Source organism: Hyaena hyaena, unplaced genomic scaffold (assembly GCF_003009895.1).
Source record: "Hyaena hyaena isolate Hyena2069 unplaced genomic scaffold, ASM300989v1 scaffold_577, whole genome shotgun sequence".
Lineage (NCBI taxonomy): Eukaryota > Metazoa > Chordata > Mammalia > Carnivora > Hyaenidae > Hyaena > Hyaena hyaena.
The window spans coordinates 627,047-652,848 of record NW_024081204.1 but is presented as its reverse complement, the minus strand read 5'-3'; the positions used below and the strand labels follow the sequence as shown (position 1 = coordinate 652,848).

General features: G+C 42.0%; 1 protein-coding gene across 1 annotated transcript in view; it reads left to right on the top strand.

Moving 5' to 3' along the window:
- The first annotated feature begins 599 nt into the window (after window positions 1–599).
- PDZD2 (PDZ domain containing 2) overlaps window positions 600–25,802 on the top strand; it is a 238,885-nt gene continuing 213,682 nt past the window's right edge. Inside the window, exon 1 of the mRNA XM_039256412.1 lies at window positions 600–1,075. Within this exon, the coding sequence (XP_039112343.1) occupies window positions 600–1,075 (476 nt within the window). The remainder of the gene's footprint in view (window positions 1,076–25,802) is intronic.

Genomic DNA, 25,802 nt, shown 5'->3' with positions numbered 1-25,802 from the left:
TTTCCTGGAGAAAGTCAGTGTTCCAGAGGTTTCTGTCTGGGGGAAGGGCGTGGCTGTTTCTCTGTCAGTCTGTCTGTATGTATACACATGGCAGAAGGATCTTCACTGGGGAATGAGGAGAGGATTAGGTTCCCGGCTGAAAAAGCAAACATGGTTCTTTTTTAATACAGGAGGCCATGTGTTCTGTATCAGAATGTTCACTGATGTGATTGAAATTTTTTGTTTTTTCCTCTTCCAGGCACAAATGAGTCCAGGTGAGGTCATGCTGTGGCTGCTGGAAGAATACCCCATTTCCAGGCCATTTGCATGGGCTCTGCTGTGAAAGGAACCAAACAAGAACTTGTCAGACACTTCCTTCTCTCGGTGAGCACACCAGGCACAGCAGTTGTTCCACTGTTATTCTAGTTGTGTCCTGTCCTCCTTTTGCCAAAGCCAACAGCCCAGTCTCAAATAGGCATCCTTTAGGCTCATCTGCCACCTTGAACATGAACACAGGGCAAGCTGATGATAGCCAGGGTTCCCAAGGGACATGGGGCCCTGCAGGGTCCAGCCCCCAGAAGCAGGTCTCCTCATGATGTTGGCGTCTGGGAGTGAGCACCATGCCCATCACCCAGGACAATGCCATGCTGCACCTGCCCCTCCTCTACCAGTGGCTGCAGAACAGCGTGAGGGAGGGCGGGGATGGCCCCGAGCAGCGGCTGTGCCAGGCGGCCATCCAGAAGCTGCAGGAGTACATCCAGCTGAACTTTACTGTGGATGAGAGTGCGGTCCCACCTGACCATAGCCCCCCAGGGATGGAGATCTGTACTGTGTACCTCACCAAGGAGCTGGGGGACACAGAGACTGTGGGCCTCAGTTTCGGGAACATCCCTGTTTTTGGGGACTATGGAGAAAAACGCAGAGGGGGCAAGAAGAGGAAAACCCACCAGGGCCCTGTGCTGGATGTTGGCTGCATCTGGGTGACAGAGCTGAGGAAGAACAGCCCGGCAGGGAAGAGTGGGAAGGTCCGCCTGCGGGATGAGATCCTCTCCCTGAATGGGCAGCTGATGGTCGGAGTTGATGTCAGTGGGGCAAGGTGAGTAGGGGAGTGCTGGCTGGCACAGGGGCTGGACAGGGGGCCCCTGTGGCTCACAAATGTCTGCTGCTCCAATCTGTACTGCAGTGGGTCATGAGTCCTACTCTTGTAAGAGGCCAATGGTATTTATCTTATAAAGGGAAAATAACAAAGTTGAAGTATTATGGTATTTGTATTTTTCTTTTTACTTCATTCTCTCTTAGAGGACTCAGATTCAGAGTATTTTCTTTTCTCCTGAAACTTAGGTTAGAAAAGAAAAGAAACAGTACATGACACAAGAGTATAAGAAATGTCACATTGAGTTAGATCCTCTCTTCCGCTCAACCCAGCATCTATCTCCCCTCCAGGTGGAGCATTAAAGGTCGGGTCCTGGATGAATTTCCATCTGCCTGTCTCATGGCACCTTAGTCACAGACAAACAGAATCCCCTTGAGATGCTTACCACCCCTGCCCTCAGCCCCAATTTCCCCATCCTGGAAGATCCACTTGGATCTCATCTGAATGAGCATATTCCCATTTTTCACCTGTGTGGCCACCCATCATCTCAGTAAGTTGTTATTAGACCATTGTTTCCCAGACAAATCAGAGTCTAAGACCACCCTCAGCCTCGGTGATTTACTAGATGGACTCAAAGGACTCAGAAAAACTCAGGGTTACAGTTTATTACAGTGAAAGGATACAAATTAAAATCAGCAAAGGTAAAAGGTACACAGCATGGGATCTAGGAGAGAGAACAGGTGCAAGCTTCAGTTGTTGTTTCCAGTAGAGTTGTACAGGAGGGCTCAGCTCTCCTGGCAATGGTGTGTGACAACATCTATGGAGTATTGTCAACCAGGGAAGCTCATGGGAGCCTTGGTATCAGGGTTTTTTGTTTTTTTTTGGGGGGGGGGTCACTTGGCATGGAGTGCCTGTGTAGCTAACCTTAGTTACTCAGTGTCCAGTCCTTCCAGAGTTCAAACTAATGCCACATGGCCCAATGCCCGTGCCATAAATTACATTATTAGCATGGCCCAAGATCCAAGGTATACAAAGACACTGTCATCAACCAGAATATTCCAAGGGTCTCAGAAGTTACCTCCTAGGGGTTAGTAAGAATCAGTCTTTTCCTTGGAATGTACATGGGTTGAATAAACCAAACGTGCTGTGTTAGCCCTTTATTGCAAACCAAAGTTTTAGTAATGAGTACATATGGAAGAGAAAAGAAAATAGACGTTTGAAGACATTCTGAGATGCATAACTTCTGTGAAGCCTTCAGGGCTCCTATGTCCCAAGAGAAAAGAATCATGGTGAAAGGGTCACTTTGAGAATCATGGTAACCTTTCAGTGAGAGAGACCTTTAACCCAAGGAGACCCTAAAGGGAAGAAGCCAGAGCAGAAGTACTTTAAGTTTAATTTTCTACTTCCCTTCAGTCTCCTACCAGAACTTTCCATTGGCAGAAACCAGGCAGAAGCTGGTGGCAAGGGAGCCCACTGAGACTGTCCATATGTGTCAGTCTGGGGCAGAGGTCAGGGTAGAGAATGGTGGAGTAGACATGGAGGGGCAACAAGGAGTCACTGGGCACATATAGTGTGGCCCAACTTTAAAATGATCTAGAACATGGAAAGGGCATAGCACAGGGCTGGCTGGCTTAAATGAGTACTTACTCAGTAGACTTTCACCAGTATTTTCTTTGGGTTGCCTATCTGACTGAAGAGGTGTTCTTGGCTCATGGCTGGGTCCTGAACTAGCATTTATTGGGAGAAGCTTCATTTTCAAGGAGGAATGTTGAAGAGAAATGATTCTACTTAAAATTTTAAAAATTGTTCTTAGAAAAGAAAAAGAACTGACCACCATGGTATTTGTTGGTGTTGAGAATGTGACTCCGGTCCCTGGTGGCTGGGTCCGTAGGGCTAGAAGTAGGGATCAACATGGAGCTTGAGACAGTCGTCTCAGAGCTGTCCCTAAGAGCCCCCACCCTTTGCAGCTGCCTTCTGTGAGGGAAGCTGATTTGGATACAGAGGCAGAAGGAAGAGCCAGAAGGGAACATCCAGCAGGAGAGCATAATAGTCAACAGCTGCATCTTCCAACTAGTGCTACCTCCTCAGGCTCCCACAGTTACAAACTGGTTGACCTTGAAAAATCATCCCTCTTAGCCTTGGGTTCCCTGTGACATGGAAATGATAACACTATTGATCATTGATCCAATGACTAAATGATGCAATAATGCATAGACTTAGTACTATGTCTAATACATAGTGCTCAGTAAAATATTAGCATCATAATCTCTGTTCTACATGGAGTGTGTTTAGAAAGACTAGGAATTTCTTTTTTCTTTTTTTTTTGTAAATTTATTTCTAGGAGAGAGAGAGACAGCATGAGCAGGGGAGGGTCAGAGAGAGAGGGAGACACAGACTCTGAAACAGGCTCCAGGCTCCGAGCTGGCAGTCAGCACAGAGCCCGATGCGGGGCTCGAACCCACAAACCGCGAGATCATGACCTAAGCGAAAGTCGGACGCTTAACCAACTAAGCCACCCAGGCGCCCCAAGACTGGGAATTTCTTATCCAAGAGGTTGCTAGAGTCTTTAGGACTTGGAGAAGTTTATTCCATACTGGATAAATTTTCTTATATATGTTCAGGAAGCTCTTCCCATTGTCTGCTTAAGGCTGTGGAGTTCTTAAGAGGCCAAGTTTACTGTCCCAGGCTCTGAAAGTATATCTGACCCTGAAATGAAAATGCTCTCCAGCTACCAAAGGAGGATTCTTTGGTGTTTTTAATTTATTCCTTACATGATAGGATGATACCCTTTTTTTTCTTTTTTTTTTTACAAATAGTTTATTGTCAAATTAGTTCCCACATAACACTCAGTGCTCATCCCCACAAGTGTCCTCCTCCATGCCCATCCCTCCTCCCCCCCACATCCATCAGTCCTCAGTTTTTGTCAGCATTCAAGAGTCTCTCATGGTTTGCCTCTCTCCCTTTCCCCCACCATTTCCACCCTTCTTCTCCCCTTGTTCCTCCGTCAAGTTCCTCCTAATCCTCCTATACGTGCAAACATATGATATTTGTCCTTCTCTGCCTGACTTATTTCACTCAGCATAACACCCTCAAGGTCCATCCACGTTGCTACACATGGCCAGATTTCATTGTTTCTCATTGCCAGGTAGTATTCCATGGTATAGATAAACCACATCTTCTTGATCCATTCGTCCGTTGATGGACACTTAGGCTCTTTCCATGTTTTAGCTATTGTGGAGAGTGCTGCTATGAACATTGGGGTACATGTGCTCCTATGCCTCAACATTTCTGTATCCCTTGGGTAAATTCCTAGCAGTGCTATTGCTGGGTCTTAGGGGAGTTCTATGGTTAGTTTCCTGAGGAACCTCCACACTGTTTTCCAGAGGGGCTGTACCAGTTTACATTCCCACCAACAGTGTAGGAGGGTGCCCGTTTCTCCACATCCTCGCCAGCATCTAGAGTTCTCTGATTTGCTCATTTTAGCCACTCTGACTGGCGTGAGGTGGTATTTCAGTGTGGTTTTGATTTGTATTTCCCGGATGAGGAGGGATGCTGAGCATCGTTTCATGTGTCTGTTGGCCATCTGGATGTCCTCTTTGGAGAAGTGTCTGTTCATATCTTCTGCCCATTTCTTCACTGGGTTGTTTGTTTTTCGGGCGTGTAGTTTGGTGAGTTCCTTATAGATTCTGGATATTAACCCTTTATCTGATATGTCATTTGCAACTATCTTTTCCCATTCCGTTGGTTGCCTATTAATTTTCTGGGTTGTTTCCTTGGCTGTGCAGAAGCTTTTAATCTTGATGAGGTCCCAACAGTTTATTTTTGCTCTTGATTCCCTTGCTTTTGGGGATGTGTCAAGTAAGAAGTTGCTGCGGTGGAGGTCAAGGAGGTTGTTTCCTGCTTTCTCCTCTAGGGTGTTGATAAGGATGATACCCATTTTTTTTTTTTCAAAGACAGAAGATACAGAAGAATAGAAAGGTGATGGGACCAGGGTCATGACAGAAAGTGGGACATGAAACTAGACTCCTTAATAGAGGTCTCAAGGAGGGGCAAGTATGTTATGATGGAGGAGGCAGTGAACTGAGTCTGGGATTCTGGGTTCTCTCCATAGGTCTTCTACCAACTAGCTTTGAGACCTTAGGTAAGTGTGTAGGGATGGTGGGGTGAGGGTTGGGGGGAGGCTAGCTGCAGCTGCCTATGCTAACTTATTAGGAGTGAATCTCTGAAACATTTCATTTGATCCACCTGAGCTGGTTTTATTATTCTAGAAGCCTGCAGAGGTGAAGCAGTGTTCCCGTGATGTCATGGTGATAATTGGCACAGCTGAGACTCAATCTCTCTCTTATGACTGACTCCCAGTTGGGAGTGGTTTCTGTTCCAGGGCACCATTCCACTTCTGTGTGGTCAGGAGATTATTCGGATGGATGTGGTCACTTGGCATCTGGACTGAAACAGCTAAGGCTGAGGAGCTTGGAGGATGGAGAAAGGAGAAAAGGTTGAGGAACAGGTCTGCGGGATTGCTAATTGTTCTGCCTGGGTGTTCTCAAGTGTACCTGGGATAAGTTCTAATCAAGTATGATAAGACATGCAGACAGGGAAATGACTGTCATAAAGGAAGAAGTTGGCACTCACAGATCTCTAGAAACAGGGGGATCAGCACACCATGCGGGGCTACGTAGAGAAACACTAGTGTTACTCAGGAGGCAGAGGGAGAAGAGGGGAGAATATGGCCTGAAACTTTATTGGGATTTTCAGCGGAAGGTTTGGATGAAGATGGTAGCTACTCTGAGCAATCTTAAGATTTGGTAGCTTGAAGAATTTCAACAGGCTCTGAGCCAAAGGATGGTCTCTAGTTTTCCAGGACCTGGCCCCGGGTGACTTCCAGGCAATACTGTCTTGATGTATGAGAGTTTAACAAAGGAGGTAGTTGGGGTGTGAAACTCTGGATTGGTTGCTTTGTATATCAAAGGCACACTCTCGGGGGAGTTGTTTGCTATTTCTAGGAATTGGCTAACCTTGGAAGGGTCAGTCTCTCTGGGATCAAGGCCCCAAATGCCAGAGCATCAAGAATACAGAAAATAAGGAAACAGTAGTCAGTGTACTGGGCTTCTGGAAATTTTTCCACAGCTGAGGAAGTAAATCTTCTAAACATAACTTTTTCACTAGTGCACAGTCACGACTCTGAAATTCCTTTCTCTGATGGTGTAGTCATGTGTGTATTCTGGACAATGAAGGGCCAGGAGAGGAAAGGCCTACCCAGAAGCCACTGAAATGTAGAAGAGATGGAGAGAAAAGGCCAGGATCCACTGGTGGGTCTTCAAGAGAAGTGCGAAAGTGAATCAAGTAATGAAGGAGGACTCCTAGAGTCCTGGGCTCCCAGTGCTCATAACAACCAAGAAGTTAACAACACAAAAGGAGACTAGCTTGATTTTCCAAGGTTCACTCCCTAATTCTTGGGCGTAATTATAAGAAGTCTCATTGATTGAGCAGTTGCTGCCATCATGGACATTTTACCATCTACTCTCTTTTTTAATACCTACCACAGCTCTATAAAGGACAGCTGCAGGTGAGAAACCTTGATCACAGAGGCCATGTAACTTGCCCAAGGTCACCTAAATAAGAGGCAGAACAGGATTTGAACTTGGGTCTATCTGTCACCACAGTCTGTGCTCCTAAGTCCTATGCTATACTACTTCAGGTCTGCCCCAGAGTTATATGTTGGTTTTTGCCATGTGGTCTGGTGCTTAATTTCACGGATGGTTTTCAGCTTCACAGAATACCTCCTCAGTGTAATGATAGATACCAAGAAAGAAAATATCTAGAATACCATAAGGCTTCCACCTACCCAAACTGATAAGGAAAACAGAAGCCCCCCACTCTATCTTACAGAAGGAAACCCAATTTTATTTTTTGTTTTTTAATTAAAAAAATTTTTTTATGTCTTTTTTATTTTGAGAGACCGAGACAGAGAGTGAGTGGGGGAGGGGCAGAGAGAGGGAGACACAGAATCTGAAGCTGGATCCAGGCTCTGAGCTATCAGCGCAGAGCCTAACACGGGGCTGGAACCCACAGACTGTGAGATCATGACCTGAGCCAAAGTCGATGCTTAACCAACTGAGCCACCCAGGCGCCCCAAGGAAACCCAATTTTAATGTAAAATCCTTTTTGCTACACATATCTAGCCAGAACTTTAGGACTAGAAGCACTCTGAGATTAAGTATCAAGGAACTTAACGTGTTTTGAATGTTCTTCAGATCTTCCTTTTCACTCTGTAACTGGCTGACAGTTTCCTTCAACACTAAAATTTTCCACATACCTATGTAGGTTTTGTGCTATAAAATGGTGAATACAAATTAGGGTTTTGTGGAGACCCCAGTGTAACTCTGCAAACAGCTCCCTCAACTGTATATCCCTCTTATTCATAAGCATAAGATTTCAGGTGTCCACATATGACCATCACACTCACCCTGCCGCTATGATACGTTGGTTGTCCATAACTATTGCTTGGAATTTTAATATGAGGCACTCTTTTGGGCAATCCATTCTGCTCCTTCTCTTGAATTTGATTTTGAATTCAAAACTACCTTAGATGATGTTATGGTTTGAAGTGTGTCTTCCAGCCACCACCTCTGCCCACCCCCCACCACTGCCAAATTCGTATTTTGAAGTCTTAAGCCCCCAGTACCTCAGAATGTGGCCTAATTTGGAAGTGGTGCCATTGCAGATATAATTAGTCAAAATGAGGTCATACTGGAGTAGAGTGGGCCCCTAATCCTAAACGACTGGTGTCCTACAGCAAATTTGGACACAGACATGCACACAGAGAGAACACCAAGTAAAGACTGTAGTTATGCTGCCACAAGCCAAGGAACTATCAGAAGCCAGGAAAGAGGCCTGGAACAGATCCTCCTTTAGTACCTCAGAGGGAGCACAGCTCTGACTCTCTGACTCTTAGACTCCAGAACTGTAAGACAGACTACAGAGCGTGGTGGATGTGTTTGGAAGAAGACACTGAAAATTGTGGGTGTGTTAAGTGTGGGAGGAGCAGGTGCAAAATGTGGAAGATGAGGTCATGGTTTGCTTATTTAAAAAATTAGCTTAGGGTCAATCTGTAAACTCCATCCCTAAGTAAAAAGCAAAGAATTCATAGCTGTGGCTTTAACACCCTTCTGCACCCCAGAACCAGTTCCAAAGGTAAACCTATGACTGGTCCAAAATTACAAAACCAATTTTGCTTTCTTACTGGGTGATATTCCTCAGGTCTCCACTTTGCTCCATGCTGCCTCCCCACTTAACCCCTCACCTACCACCATCTCCTCCAAGCCCCCCTTCCCTGTAGCTCTGGGAGCCCCTTATTCTTTTGTGTGGTACCAGCCCCCTCTTGCAGGCATAGTTATGCACAAAGGATAGTTTTTGTTTGCAAGCTCTATCATACCTACTCCAGGGAAGGTGGGATTTTCCAGAATGTTCTATTTTGTTTCGTGGAGAGAGAAATGAGAAGGTTTTTTAGATTATTTTCTACAAGGAATACTTTGTAACCCCAGTCCCTCCCTCCCTCAGCTAGCTTTCTATAAGTAAACCAGATCTGTTCCCTGGGGACAGATTGTTCCAAATCGGTAACAAAAATATGGAACTAATTAAAACATAACCCACACAACAAAACAAATAGCCTTTTCTGAAAAGTAAAAGGGCCCATGTTTCACTTAAAATGTATTTTTTCAGGATGTGAACCATGACTGGACTTTTTTGTACGTTAATAAACATGAGAGGAGCATAGTGCAAGGAACATGGGCCCCAGAGAGAAGGATCTGGCTTCCAGGCCTGCTTATTGGCTGTGTGACTTAGGGCGAGTTGTCTCAGCCACAGAACGTTGATGCTATTTCCCCAGTAGGGTCATTTAGTGGATTAGATAAGATGATTTAGTTACTCTACTAAATAGACATTTGGCACGTGGTAGGTGTTCAGTCAAAGCTAACTTTTAATGCCCATCCCGGTCATCCTCAGGCAGCCTGAACCCAGAGCACAGCATGCAACTGAGAAAAAGCCTGTGAGTTGGAGGGACAGAGGAGAGCCCCAAACTCTAGCAGTGCACGCAGCAGGATAAAGAATAACCTTCAGCCCAGAAACCAGGATGATATCAAATACTGAGCAACTGGTACGGCATGGGTACCACCCCATTGGAAAGGACACCGCCGCATTCAACAACAGGGTCCTGGAGCTCATAGAACCAGACTGCACCTTGGAGTTACTGGCATGTGAGAAGCCTGTGTGATCCCAGGAGACAGGCCAGGGTACTGAACTGGCAGGAGGGCCCAAGGGCTCAGGGCAGTCGGCCAACTAGCATATAGGAACGTTACATTACAGACTGGGTGGACTAGCTGAATATCAGCCCTGACCATAAGTAACCTTCAGCACAGTACCCCCTGCCTTTAAATTGTGTGTAAAATTAAATTTAGGGTTGTTACAAGCTGAGACTCTGGTTACCCATAGCAACCTTGAGTTCTCTCTAGGTTATAGCAGATTTTAAACAGAGTGTCAAATGCTGCTAGAAGGTGTAACTTGGAGAAATGACTGCAGGTAGTGGTGTAGGAGATACAGAAAGGAAGAATTGCCAATTATACCTTTATAATATAGTCTCTGGGGCCATTTAGCATAAGCGCCCTGCCTCCCTGAATATGCCCAAAGGCACCGGTGCTCTATTCAGGACTGTATATATAGTAAGAGGTGGCATCATGATGACCTAGAGACATTCAGGCAAGGTTAAATTATATTCAGCTTGCTGTTTAAGAAGCCCGAGAAGCGTGTAATACACTTTAGAGAGATTTCCATTACAGAAGGTTAAAAGGAAAACAAGTTTCAGCATTTAAAATTTAATTATCTGGAAAACTCGTCATGTGGAACAGCCCATTCCCCAAGGATGCCATGGAAATGAAGCATTGCAGGACCTTATGTTTGTGCCCACTTCATTCCCAGCCTACTATCCCCACATGCTATTTCATTCCATGACTAGTTTCTGGAAGGAATCCCAGAGTTCACCCACACCCAACCAAGGAGGAAACTGAGGTTTCCCAGAGTCAAGGACCTTCTTAAGAGCAAGAACTAGAATTCAGCGCCTCTGACTCAAATTCTAGAACTTTTCTTCAACACTACAAACAGTAACTAATGAAATTCAATTTTTTTTTTTTACAGCTTACTATTAACAGTAGAAACAAATTGAAAATCAAGTTTTTCTATATATCTCTATACCCATTTTCTAAATGGATGGTAATTACATCTAGAACCTTCCTTCTCAACAAGAGTTTAACTCCTAGCAGCTTCACAAATGTGTTGATGGCCAGCCATTGGACTGGACAGTGGGACCTTGTGTTCCCTCAGGTCTTCAGAGCACTTTTTGGGCAAGGCTGTGGAGAATGTTCCGCTATTGTCTGCCATCTTGTGGCTGAAGTTGAGCACAATGCTTGGAGTTTCAGTCAACTTTATTCATTAGGTTGTGTGGGTTTCTCATCTCTGCTGTCAGGATGGTGTTTTCGACCTCTGGAGCTCTCTAGCAGGGCAGCATCTAAGTCATTGCTGAGCAGCGAGCGATACCATCACCATCTCCCTCCACTTGGCGCCTGGTGTCCTCATACTGTCCCCAGGAGGTGCCCATCTCAGTTCCCCCCATGGCGTCTCCTGCTAAACACTTCCAGCCCTATCCCTCAGGTCACCACCCACAGGCAGATGAGTCGTGATCTGAGTAGTAACCCACTGTGCTAGGCTCTTCCTGATGGATGGCAGAGGAAGTTGGCTTTCCCCAGTCTAACTCAATCTCCTGAAATCAGAAAGCCTCAAGGAAAGTGAATAGCAGGGCCGTGTCAAACACTATACTGGCCAATGGGGTGGCTTTTTTTTTTTTTTTTTTTAAGAAAACTGGCAACTTTGGCACATCCTCAATCACAGCCCACAAGTAATATCCAGAGCCGCTTGAAGAACAGCTTTTCAGGGTCTACTTGTCCTTATGACAGAAAAGATTACACAAAAGGAGGCACTTTCCATGATTTAAAGGGGTTCAGGTTGCAGAGCACCATCCAGAGATGCTCTTTGATGTCATCCCAGTGCCCGGTTTCTCCTCCAGCACCCCCATCAGAAGCACCACTGGGTGACTGACTCCAGCCCTGGGGGATGGAAAACCCAAATCTCCCCCTTACGACACTGGCTTTGAAACTTCTACCGTTACTTTGGGGAATTGTTGTCATTGTAAACCATAAAGAAAAAAAAAAAGACAAAAACATCTTAGTGTGATTATAGTGTTACTGGCCTGACTCATGCCCTTCTCCTCTTCATGGGCACTCCCAAGCCATTTTCAGCCATTTCTTGACTTCTACTCATTTTTTAATGTCCAGGTATTAAATAGGTAATAAACATTCTTATTCTCTCATTTTGAGCACTCGAGGCCCTTAAATGACTGTTGAGTCTTTCTTTTCCAAAAGGTCATTGAATTCCAAGCTTTGGCATCTGTTTTGGCCCTGGTCCCTCTCAGTCTTGTGACACAGATGCAGGTAACTGCATGGCCTGGCTCAGCTGTTCATAATCAACCTGTTGGCCGAGCATAGAGGTTAAAAGGCTTGAATTCCTGTCTTTTGGTGTTTACCTATGCATTGCTGCCTCCTCCTGGAAGGGAATAAAATCTGATATTTTCAGGACCCAAGTACATATATGTATCTCTCTGGTACAATTTATAATAAAACGTGGGTTTTAACAGTGATAGAGATTTTTTCCCATGGGATTCTTCTTTGAAATGTGACCTTCCTCTAAAGATTTTGAGGGGTGAGTTTATTATACTATTTTTAAAACAATTGTGGAGATGTGACTACTAGTGGCTTTTTGGATGACCAGGTTTATCTGTGTTGAAATTTTACAAAGCAACATGCAAAGATGTGAGTATCCAAGTTCTTTGCATCTCAGAACCACAGAAACCGAATGCAGGGACATCAGCAATGATCTAATTCCTGACTCACACCATGTTTACCTTGTTCAGAACTCTTTCTTCACTGGAGAAAGCATGATTCTATCATTTTAAACATCTCCTAGACTTAAATTTAGCCCATTTCCTTTTGGGGGGGGGAGGGGGGGAAGGGAGCCGGAGGGCTAGGCAGTTTCCATAGCTGAAGTGCATGTGTGTTTGTTCAGTCCTTAGGCTGGCCTTGAAGGTTAGTCCATTTACATTGGGCAGAGATTTACTAAGAAACTTTTGACTTTTGCGATCACAGATATATTTTCACAAATGTCTCTGAGGGAGACCCATCTGTTCTGGGGAGAAGAAGGAGTGGGCGTCCTTCTTAAAAATCCAGCCTCTGTTAAATACAGGTCTCTGTCAAATTGCATGGCAAGTCTTGAGGTTTTCTTTCTGACTCAAGGGCTTTATTTAGTCCAGATGTCCATTCCTGTGAAGTCCTTGTCTGACCCAGCAGAATAAGCAGAGAAGACTTAAACGACAGTCTATAGAAATGGTTCATGCTTTAGATGCTCCATTGTCCAGCCCAGGAAGATCCATGAAATAAATGAAAAACTTATTCGCATCCGAAGATACACTTTTTATCTTAAAAAAATAAGAAATTGAGCTTAACTAACATTTTAATATGGTTGACACTGGCATCCTCACTTAACTTGTGTATCAGGCCCTATGTCCTGTGTGGTAGATATGTGATTTGTCCTGAGGGAAGAAAGGATGATTCACAGAGACCCCCGCCCCCGCCCCCGATTAATTCACTTTTGACTTGTTTCAAGGAACTGCAGTTTATGTAAGCTCACTCAGTGAAATAGGTTTATGGAATAAATTATTTCATTTAAATTAAATTAAACTTTACCAAATGGACAGGTAAACTAAAATCCTTTGGGGGGGGGAGGATTAAAAATAAAAAATAATATAATTAATGCAAGTGTAAGCCAACCTTTAAAAAATGGCTGGGTTGGCCCATCTCTTACTACTGGTGTCTGCTCAGCCACAATATGTGGTCAAACCAGAGCAATCTATTCAGATTGACAAGAGGTCAGACAGAAACATAATATTTGAAGCTACAAGAGACTACGTGAAATACAAGTTTTTTAGCCCCTATCATTAAAGAATATCCTCACCGTAAGCATAGATTGTGCCTTGAGAAAATACTTAATGATGGTATGTAGCCATCATAATTAGGAAGATATTTAAAATCTAAACATCCACAGCATAAATACAAATAGTTTTAAATGTTTTAGCAATGTTTAAAATGATGCAATACTAAATCTTATCTGGAATTTTACTAAACTCAATATTTAAAAACCTATTTGGAATTTTTTTCTTACTTAATTGCTTAAGGCAAAAAGTCACATCATTAGGAAAATGCTCATTCTTCCTCATGTGGTAAAAATAGCTAAAATAACCCATGGAAAACATTATAGCTACAATGCAAAATGCCTGGTTTTGTCAGCAAATTCTGTTGGAAGATGCACCGAAACATTGCTAAAATTTTAAAGAAACAGTATGCAATGTGGGAGGTTTGCTAGGCAGTTGGAGGAAAGTACTGCTGTTTCTCACATGTTCCAAATAAGGGTATTTGCTCGATTCTGTTTCAGTAATGAAATGGAACACCTACTTATTTGTGAGTCACTAAAGGAAGGAGGTACCAAAAAAGATATATTTTCAAAAGTCAATGACTTTGTTAGTTAAAATAATGCTTTATGGGAAAATTATGTAAGGTAACAGCTGCTTTGACTAGAATAAAAAAGAATTCAGAGTAAGATTACAAAAATAGGGCCAGAACATGAAATCGATTCGGTTATTGGTCCTGGGAGAGTTAAGGTAGCAAAGAAGTTAGAAGTGAAGACCAGAGACAGAAGTGCCAGAAATGCCAGGGAATGTCATCAGTATGGTTGATTTTATAAAAATAAGACCTTTAAAAGCAGTTGAATTTTTACCTTTCTCTGTAATAAGATAGGGAATAATCATGAAAATGTTTTGCCAAAAGGAAGTCTGATGTTTGTCTTGAGGCCCAGCATTTGGACTAATGGCACTGAAGGATGACTGTTTGTTTCTCTTCTACAAAAATACAAGTGTTTCAAATTAGCCCACCTTATCTATGAAGACAAGTGGCTTTCAGTGACCTGCTGTCTGGAGGCTAGGAGGCTATTTTTGCAAACCAAACACTCATAACCCGTTTCGCCAATGTAAAGATGATGTTGCAACAGTAAGAGAGTAACTGCTATTTGAAAGAAACTCATGCTTTGGAAAGAGCATTTTCAAAATGGTCTTTTGGAAATATTTCCACACGTATATGGCTTTTTATTTTTGACAAAAAATTCTACTTGTCAACAAAATATTTCATAAGCATCTTTGAAATCTTGAGAGCAAAATTTTCTATGTTTTAAATCTACCTAAGAATTTTGGAGAACCTAGGTGTTTAAGAACTATTTTTAAAGTTAGTACCTTTCAATGACTTTCCAAGAGAGTTCAACAAAGTTGAAAATTAACACACAGTGTCAACCCAAACTTAGTACAAGTGGTGGATGGTGAGATCACCCATCCTGGTGAGATCTCTCCAGCCATGGCATCCCTTAAAGCCAACATCCATTCACTCTGAACTTCAGTGATCACATCTCAGAGCGTGAAGTCAAGTGTTAGAAAACCTTGAAGTATATATAACTATATAGCTTTCCCTAAAAAGAATATTCACTTTATATAATTTCTGTTACTAAAGGTGAAAAAAATTTCAATATTTAGTACTTCCCGTTAAATGTAGCTTTTAAAATAATTTTTAAAATGTTTTTTATTTTATTTCTGAGAGAGAGGGAGAGAGAGAACATGAGCAGGGGAGGGTCAGAGGGAGAGGGAGACACAGAATCTGAAACAGCCTCCAGGCTCTGAGCTGGCTGTCAGCACAGAGCCCAACTTGGGGCTCAAACCCACGAACCGTGAGATCATGACCTGAGCCAAAGTTGGACGCTTAACCGACTGAGCCACCCCAAGAGCCCTTTAAAATGCTTTTTAATATATGTTTTGATAATGTATATGATGTCCTGGTACAATAGTACATGTGTGCGTTAAATAAACAAACACATCTTTTGGGGGTGCATGCTCATGGTTTGTTTGTTTTTTGGTTTGTTTGTTTGTTTACTGAGAGGTGTGAGAAGTCAACATTCTAGAGCAGTCATCTTACAGAGACAGAGTTTATCTCTGTCCTGCTAAGACAATGTCTCACTGGAGACTTGTGGGCTCTGGATGTTTTTTATCAGCCCCTTGTCCACTGTTCCCTCCCACTTGCCTCTCCAGAAAGCTCACTTGGTATCCCCAGGCTCTGCAGGCTGGGTCCCTTTCCTAAGCTCTCCTAGTTCCTCTTCATTGTCTTCCTGGGTCCGAACCTGAGTCACACCAGGGTGTGTCCTGACCAGCCACCCCACCGAGCAAGGACACCCTAGCTCCTCTCCCCTCATTCCTTTTACTCACTGCTTCCTCCTCCATGGACCATTGGTGAGCTCTCTTTGGCCCACGACTCTTCTGTTTACTCATTTCAGAGCAACATATTTCTAAAGCTATTACTTAATTCCTCTGGCACCCAGTCCCTCCCCTATACTAACCTTTATTTATTTCAGTGGCAATATTAAAACACTGAAATAGCATTTTAAAGGAATGACTTGCAATTCTACTGCACCAATTCTCAGTTAATTTGATTTTTCTGTGTTAACATCTAATCTGTGACCATGCAAATATAGCCCCACCACACCAACTCAACAGATTTGTCTGTTTCCCTCTTACCCATGTTTGTCTGCAGTATATTTTTCAGACCACCTTTCTTAAGTATTTCCACTTTAGAGGAATGTGTGCATGTGGGGAAGCATCCAATAGAAGAGAAAGACAGTGGATGATAAATCTCCCCACTTCGGTCCCCATTCTCTAGTTACTGTCACCAGCTGCACCCCAGGGCCTCAGTCTTTTATCAGCTTGGGGGTATATTTGTTAGAATTCTATGAGCAAAGTAAGTTCTCTGTTTCACTTTAAAAAAAAAAAAGTTTATTTATTTTGAGAGAGAGAGAGAGAGCAGGGAAGGGTCAGAGAGAGTGAGAGAAAATCCTAGGCAGGCTCCACACTGTCAGTGTAGAGCTTCATGTAGGGCTCGAACTCACAAACTGAGAGATCATGACATGAGACAAAATCAAGAGTCAGATGCTCAACCGACTGACCCCCCAGGCATCCCTCTATTTCACTTTTATATAGATAGGGACACACTGTTCATTCCATTCTGCACCTTAACTTTTTTGTGTTCTTAAGAATCTTAGAGACTGCTTCAAATCAGAACATGTCACATTCATTCCTTTTAACAGCTGTATAATATTCCACCAAAGGGTTCTACTATGATGTATTTAATTGGTCATCAATTGATTAGTCTTTTCATTGTACAGTCTTTTGTTTGTGTCAATAATTCTGCAATAAATTTTATGTTGATGTGTCTTTATGTATTGTACATTAAGGTACATGTACATTATTGTGAAAAATAAATTCCTAGAAGTGTAATCCTCAAACAAATCACATTTAAAACTTTTTAGTCATCTTGCAAATTGCTTCACCCGAGGTTATACTAATTTGTATACCCCTTGACAATATATAAAAGTGCTATTTTCCCCCTCAGCTTTCCTAATACCATAGGAATACTTTTCAAATATTGAGTCATACTTCATACAGAAGTCTGTTTTATCCTTCTCATTTAGTACATTTAAACATGTTCCACCTTATTAAATAGTCTTGAGAAGCACAATCATCAATGATAATTTAGGCAAGAATGTTTTTTCTGTTCTCAGTTTTTCAATATACTATTCATAACATTGTATTGTATTAAAAATGCTATGCATAACATTGTATTGAAAATGCTTGTGACCGTGACTTTTTTTCCTTTTGAATCATGCTCTTAAAGCAGATTTCCTGCATTGAAGGGACTATGCTGAAGGACATTTTGCCAAATCACTGTGTCACCAAAGATATATGAGTGTCAGTATACTAGGACTACTTCATGATTGGGTATTGTAATTTAAATTCATAATTATGTTTAATAGAAACATAGCTCACTTTTATCATGTTAATTTCCATTTATTTGATCAGGGAGTTTAACCATTTTTACCTAGGTTTGTTTGTTTCTATTGTATTTTCACCTGCTGCCTAAATGATCTATTCACATCTTTTGTCCACTGTCTGTTGGGTCCTAATTCTCAGCACTGGAGTATGTATTTAGATGTTATAGATCTTAATCCTTTTACCCTGTGTGGTTAAAATTTCCTTGAGTCTTTGGGTGCCTGAATGGCTTAGTCAGTTAAGCATCCAACTCTCGATTTCTGCTCAGGTCATGATCTCACGGTTCTTTGTGAGTTCAAGCCCCATATTGGGCTTTGCACTGAGAGTGTGGAGCCTGCTTGGGATTCTCTCTCTTCCTGTGTCTCTTCCCTTTTTCCCCTCAACTCCACCCCCACTCATGCTCTCTCTCTAAAAAATAAACATTTCTTAAAAATTCCCCTAAGCCTAGTAAGAAATTATTGCTATGACTGCATAGAAGTTTAACTGCATCTATGGATGAGTCTGAGGTTTTTTTCTTTTTACATCTTTTCAAATCTTAGAACATTGCCATTTTTCCAAAGGCAGAACCTTTCTTTTACAAAGCTTCATCATCATATTCTAAATTTATCTTTATAATTTAAATTTTAATTTAGGTGGCATTGATTTTGATGTATAGTAAAAACTTTTATCTAATTTTTTCTAAATTGTGTAATTATCCAAACATTTTTTTAAGTTTATTTATTTTTGAGGAGGTCAGGAAGAGAAGGAGAGAGAGAGAATCCCAAACAACTGCACCGCAGTGCAGAGCCTGATGCGGGCCTCTAACTCAAAAACTGTGAGATCATGACCTGAGCTGAAACCAAAAATCAGACACTCAACTGACTGAGCCACCCAAGTGCCCCCAATTTTGCTAAATTAATTTGTAAAGCTTGATTTATTGGATATACCCACATATACATACCCACATCTCTATTTTAGGGTGTTCTGTTTTTGTTCTGATCTATATGTCTATTTTTATGCTCATGACACAGTATTTTGATCATGTTATAACATCTAATAGTGCTAGTCACCTCCTCTGTCAGTGCTAAAATTTCTTCTGATATTTGAAATTCTTACCCATTAATTTTCCCAAATTATCTTGACTCATGGTGCTGAGTTTCTAAGGGGAAACTCTGTCTTTTCCAGTGTGGCCCATCTGTCCTTCAGCGCTCACTGCACGTTCCCCTCCATGAAATCTTTCCCTCTCCCCACGTCTGGGAATAGCTCTGACCTACACACACACTATCCATTTCCATGGGTACAGTAGGCAGGATTCTAAGATGCCGTTCTGGATTCCACATGTTCCTACCTTGTCCACAACCTCATAACCCCCAGGACTGTGAGTGTGAGGACTTCTACTTTCCATGATCAGGTTATGTCATAAGACACAGCTGACTGTAAGAAAGGGATATTGTCCAGGTAGACCTGGCCTAATCACACGAGCCCTTTAGAAGAAGAAAATTTCCCCTGGCTGATGGCAGAAGGGGCAGTCAGGGAGACATGCTTCGTCTGACCTGGAGAAAAGCAAATACCCATGTTGTGAACCAGGCAACAGAAAGGTGCAACTTCTACAGAGCTGAAACCAGTCTCTAGTGGACATTAGCAGGACGATAGACCTCAGTCCTGCAACAGCAGCAAACTGAGCTCTGCCAACAGCCAGTGAGCTTGGTTGGAAGAGGTCCCTGAGCCTCGGATGAGCCTGTTGACAGCCCAGCTGATGCTTGATGTCAGTCTCATGAAGCACTGAGCAGGGAGCCCCGCCACGCTCTCCTGTCCATCTGCCCTGCAGAACCGGAAGCTAACAAATGTGTGTTGCTCCAAAGCCTCTACATTTGTAGTAATTTGTTACACAGCAGGAGAAAACTAATACAGTGGCAACACACGATTTAGTACTTAATCACTTTCGCATCATTTACTAATCACATGGAAATCTTGTTTCCCCCAATCAGATTATAAACTCTCTAAGACTGAGACCAATTCTGGTGCTTCTTCTGTATCAGCCGTGTTACCTACCTTGCCTCTCCGGGCTGCCCGGGGAGGCTGGGTGTGGTTGGGGGTTCGCACCCAGCTTTAGGATCATACTACCTTGGCATAAATCTTGGTGCAACTTCTCCAAGCCTCAGTTCATTTATCTTTAGAATGGGGATAAAATGCATGGGACAAATTACTGGACAGCATGCAAGCACTGTTACCAGCAGCTACTTTTGAAGGTGGGGGATAGTAACAGGACCAAACCATATAGGAAATTTGTGAGGATTAAATGAGAGGGTGCTTATAAAGCCCTTAGTGGCGGGTGAGGTATGTGGCAAACTCTATAAAAAGAAGCTCATTGCTATTAGAAAAACGGACTCTCTGAAATGTTTTCCACAGTTCTGTATGTTTTGTACTGTGTTACTCTGACCCTATTTCCCTTCCCCTACACACACAGACACACACACACATCCCTACCTCCTCCCACTGACTATCCAGCAGGGATGGATAAACTGAGTCCAGCCACTAAACTTGACTACGGTAATCAGTTTTGTCTCCTGGGAATTTGGAATCAAGCCAGTGAGAGACCAAGCTGCCTAGCTCCTTAGATGAGCTGAAAGGTCAAGCAGGGTCAGGTCAGGAATCATGTCCTGAGAAAGCCAGAGCCACATGCCTGAAGGAAGGAAAAAGCTGTCCCTTTAGAGGAACGCAGAGTGGACATGCATAAGGGGACAGGGCTGGGAGACAATGTCCCCAGAGAGAGAGGGATGGGTCAGGAGTTTCCGGGGGCTTGGGGGGCTTGCGGTTCCCAGCACCAGTTCCCACGGCGCCTCACTGGTCTTATGTTTCCAGATTTCCGTGTCCTTGTTTGTATTCCTTGCGAGCAAATATGCCCTGGCCAAAAGGCTGAGGTGGGTGACAAATCAGTCAGGTTCTAATAAGTCCCAAGACACCATGCTGGAGTGCTGACTCTGTGTAAATACAAAAGAAAATTAAATTGTGTTTCTCTTTGGTCTTTTTCCAGACTTCCAATAGTCCATGCAGTTGAATTCCCAGTGGCCTCTGGAGGGCACTATTCAATTAAGTTTATTCCATAGTAATGCACACTGCAGAGAGAGCAGTTAAGAAAAGGGTGTTTAAAATAATAGTTGCCATTTCCTGAGTACCTACAACTTGCTAGCCACTGTGTTGGTTGTTTTATGTAAATTGTATCTTAAACAATCGCAATTCTTTTCTTGGATTGTAGATTACTCTGTAGCATTGTAACTTGTTTCTCCAAGTATGTTATTAAAAGCACAATGAAAGCATCTTTTTCTCTTTTAATGAAGTTACAGCTTTTGATGGGAACCAGATCAGGTTCAGTCAGCCCTTCTCTACTTTATGCACTAGGACATAGTTTGCATTTTTATGGGCAGGTACTCCTTTTTAATTAAAAAAAGAAAGCATTAAACATGGCAGCATTATTAAACAGGGAAAATACTTGGTTGACATGGGTATAACTTACCTGTGTCAGGAGATAGGTATGTCTTGTCTCTTACCTTTTAACACCATTCCCCCTAGATAATTATGCTGGTTTGAAGCCAGGCTGATAGCTGGTAGCAAGTGGGAGTTGTGGTAGGGGAGAGGTTATTGCATTTTTCTACCTTGCTCAGTGCCGCCATGTTGGAAGGGTAGGCATGACATTCCAGACCTTTTCAGAGCCTCCTGAGAGGTGTGAAAACAACTACTGGCCCATCTCCATTTCTTTTCTTTCTTTCTCCCCGCCCCCCTACCTTTTTTTACAACATATTTGAAAAACTTATTTGTTCATTAGATGTTATCAATGTCAATAAAAATATTTATCAAATATCCATATGAGCCATATGCATTACATTTACTCTTCTCATTTAATTCTTACAGCAACTCTGTGAGGCAAGAGGTAAGTATTATTATCTCCATTTATAGATGAAGAAATTTAGGCTGAGAAAGATTAGGTAAGCACACCTGCTAAGGAACAGAGCCTCTGTCAGTCACTAGCCATTCCCCAAATAGCATGTCTCTTCCAATAGAGAGCATCTCCCTCCCCAGTAGCATATCCACTCTCCCATAAAGAGTATATAGTAATAATTATATAAGCAGCATTCTAATCAGGACACCTCAAACTCCTTGTTCATCACTGTATACCACCCCACTCTACTGTAGATGAAAGAATCAGAAGTCAGGAAATCTGGTTCTTTTTTTTTTTTTTTAAGTTTTTTAATGTTTATTTTTGAGAGAAAGAAAACAGAGCATGAGTGGGGGAGGGCAGAGAGAGAGGGAGACCCAGAATCCAAAGCAGGCTTCAGGCTCCAAGCTGTCAGCACAGAGCCCGACCAACGAAGGGCTTTAACTCATGAACCACGAGATCATAACCTGAGCCAAAGTCGGACACTTAACTGACTGAGCCACCCAGGTGTCTCAGGAAATCTGGTTCTACATAGCTTCTTATTCTCCCTAATTTTTTATTCATATAAAGATACCTGTTGGCCATATATTATGTTTTAGCCCTGGTTCTATTAGGGAAATACTGGTGTCGAAGACATACAGTGTCCCTGATTATACAGGGCATGCATCCATGCCTTGAAAAACTGTCTTACCCTTTGGGTAGGGTAATATGATTAATAATATGAGGGAATTTTAAAGTAAACTTTATTGTTTTTGAATAGCTTTATTGAGCTATAATTCATATGCTATAAAATTCATCCTTTTAAAGTATACAAGTAAGTGGTTTTATATATTCACAGAGTATCATCAATATCTACTTTTAGAACATTTCATCATTCCAAAAGAGCCCCATTTCCATTATCAGTCAGTCATTCCTCATTTCCCCCATCTCCTAGCCTCTGGCAATCACTATTCTCTCCATCTCTATAGATTTGCCTATTCTGGGTGTTCTGGTATGTAGTCTTTGTGACTGGCTTCTTTCACTTAACATAATCCTTTCAGTGTTCATCTATGTTGTAGTATATTTCAGAGCTTCACTCTATTATATTGCCACATAGTATTCCATAGTATGGCTATAGCACATTTGTTTAACTATACATCAGTTGATGGGCATTTGGATCATTTCCACGTTTTCACTATTGCAAATAATGCTGCAAACATTGGTGTACAGGTTTTGTGTGGACATATATTTTCAGTTCTCTTGGATGTACACTTAAGAATAGAAGTGATGGTCATATGGAAACTCTATGTGTAACTTTTTGAGGAACTTCCAAATTTTCCAAAAGGATTGTATCATTTTACTTTCCCAGCAGCAGTCAATGAAGGTTCTCATTCTGCTACATTCTCCCCGACACTTGTTATTATCTGTCTATTACAGCCATCCAAGTGGGTGCGAAGTGGCCTTTCGTTGTGGTTTCCATTTACAATCCCTGATGACTAATGATGTTGAGCACCTTTTCATGCATTTTTGGCTACTAGTATCTTTGGGGAAATGTCTATTTAAATCCTTTGTCCATTTAAAAATTCTATCAGTTGGCTTTACTTGTTATTGAGCGGCAAGTGTTGTTTATATATTCTCGATGCAAGCACATGACTTGCAAGCAGGCAGCTACAGATGTTAGATGATTCTCAGTGATGTTTTCAACAAACGACCTAGGAGTAAGGCTGTTCTGAAAAATGGAAATTTTCATAGAGTTGCCAGATAGGTCAAATACTGACAGTCCTCTGGGGATAGGACTTTTATAGGTCTTCAAACTTTTCCTGATCCTCCACAGCTACGCTGCATGTTTCCACAGCTACTACAGTTGTGGTGAGCTATTGATTTTCAAGGCCGTGTGGAGCTCAGGAGAAAGGGATGGTGGTAGTGTAAGTTAAAATGCCACAAAGCTCACTATACTTACTGAGAGTCATCCATTTTTCTTGAGTAAGTGTTTCTTAGGCTCCTTCAGGTTGATTTCCAGAGTTCTGAAAACTCTGCCACATAGTATTCCATAGTATGGCTGTAGCACTTTTGTTTAACTATGCATCAGTTGATTGGGATTTGGATCATTTCCACATTTCACTAGTGCAAATAATGCTGCTCCTTTTGATAATTTTTTCCCTGGTGTTCTTATTGCTTTTATGGAAGAGTAGATTTTGCGGTGTTTTATTCTATCATTCCAGAAGTGTTTCTTCCAATAAACTTTTTTTTTCAAATATAACATACATAAAGAAAAGGCACAAATCAAAAGTGTTCAGCTAGTGAGTTTTTATATTAACTATCACCTACATGAAGCAAAGAACTTTACGAGCACCTCAGAGCCCTCCCTCATACCCCTTGCCGGTTATTAACCACCTCCTACTTAACCAAAGTAAAGTGCTATTAATCATCACAAGGTAACTTACCTGTCTGATACCATCATGGTTTTTTCCAACAATTTGTTTTATTCTTTTTTTTATAGTTTATTTATTTTTGAAACAGAGAGAGAAAATGCATGAGTGGGGGAGGGGCAGAGAGAGAGGGAGACATAGAATCTGAAACAGGCTCCAGGCTCTGAGCTAGCTGTCAGCACAGAGCCCAACGCGGAGCTCGAACCCACAAACCACGAGATCATGACCTGAGCCAAAGTCAGATGCTTAACTTAACTGAGCCACCCAGGTGCTCCCAATCTGTTTTATTCTAATTGTTCAAGTTTCTCCCCAAACCACCCCCTTAATATATTTAATCTAGTGGCATTTTTCTTTATTTTACTTGTTAAATTAATCTTTTATTTTTTATTTAATATAATTTATTGTCAAATTGACTTCCATACAATACCCAGTGCTCATCCCAACAAGTGCCCTCCTCAATGCCCATCACCCACTTTCCCCTCTCCCCCACCCTCCATCAACCCTCAGTTTGTTCTCTGTATTTAAGAGTCTCTTATGGTTTGCCTCCCTCCCTCTCTGTTTGTAACTTTTTTCCTCCTCCCCTTCCCCTCCCCTATGGTCTTCTGTTAAGTTTCTCAAGATCCACATATGAGTGAAAACATATGGTATCTTTTTCTGACTGATTTATTTCACTTAGCATAATACCCTCCAGTTGCATCCACGTTCCTGCAAATGGCAGGCTTTCATTCTTTCTCACTGCCAAGTAGTATTCCGTTGTATATATAAACCACATCTTCCTTATCCATTCATCAGTTGATGGACATTTAGGCTCTTTCCATAATTTTTGGCTATTGTTGAAAGCACTGCTATAAACACTAAATTTTTCAACTTTTTATTTTTTGTACTAATTAGCCTACTTGGGGCACCTGCATATCTCTGTCAAGTCCCTACTGCCTTCCAAAATTCTTCTATCATCACATCAATTCTCTCATCACTAACCAGGCCCTGGAGTGTTGGCTGTAATTCTTCTCTATCCCTTTTTCCAAGAATCGCAGATGCACTTGATCACCCACATAAACGCAGAAGCTAGAATCTCTTTAGGATAAAGCTAGATGGGTTTACGTGGGACATTTGCACAGTGTCCAAATGTTCTGATTTGTACAGATTGAGGGGCAGTTTCTCGGAGGCTTTTGGGAGAAGTACTGTCCTTCCATATCCTTTCTTTGCTTTCCCTGACCAAGGCTTCTCCAGCCACTGTAGAGCTATTGTGGCACAGCTCAGACTCCATGTGTATAGTCCGAAGTTACTCCTCTTGAGAAATTCTCTCAGTGGGAAAGTAAAGGCGATGAAGGCCTTCTTGGGGCAATTTCTGAGGTGTGGGCACCCAGTCCATTTCATTGTTTTTCATTATCATGGATCATTACCCAGTAGAAAAGGAGGTGTACTCAAGGAGACTGAAACAAGATGTTGTCTGTCACAGTGATATGGACATTTAAGAGTAATTGCTTGGGAAGTGAAGAGGGGTCAAAGTAGTTGACCTTAGTGGCATAAGGAGTAACCAAAGGTTGGGAAAACCTGTAAATTAAATGGAGCACCTGGATGGCGCAGTCAGTTAAGCATTCGGCTTCAGCTTAGGTCATGATCTCACGATCTGTGAGTTTGAGCCCCACGTCGGGCTCTGTGCTGATAGCTAGCTCGGAGCCTGTAGCCTGTTTCAGATTCTGTGTGTCTCCCTCTCTCTCTGACCCTCCCCTGCTCATGCTGTCTCTCTCTCAGAAATAAATAAAACATTAAAAACATTAAAAATAAAACCAGTAAGTTAAATGAAAATGTTGGGCAAAGATAAAGGACTTGAAATAACTACTAAAATGATTAAACACTAATTTTGTCTTTATAAGAAAATTTTCATCATAGAAGACAAGATTGCTTTGAAAGAGAATGGAGGTCAAATTTTACAGAATCCAAACTAACATATATACGTATTTTATATATACTGTATGTATAGTTTTATATTTCCTGTTTTATATTTCCTCTACACCGTTTTATCATGAGAGATGAATAAAATATAAGATGCAAAACAGTACAGTGCTTCCTCAAAAAATTAAACTAAATAAATTTAATTTCAAAATTAGAATTCCCTGTGACCCAGAAATTCTACTTTTAAGGTACCTACTCAAAAGAATTGAAGACAAGGACTCAGCTATTTGTACACCAATGTTTATAGCAGCGTTATTTACAATAGCCAGGAAGTAGAAACAACCCAGATGTCCACTGATGAATGAATGAATAAATAAAAAGTGGTATATACATGTGGTAGAATATTATTTGGCCTTAAAAAGTGTATTTATTTGCTAG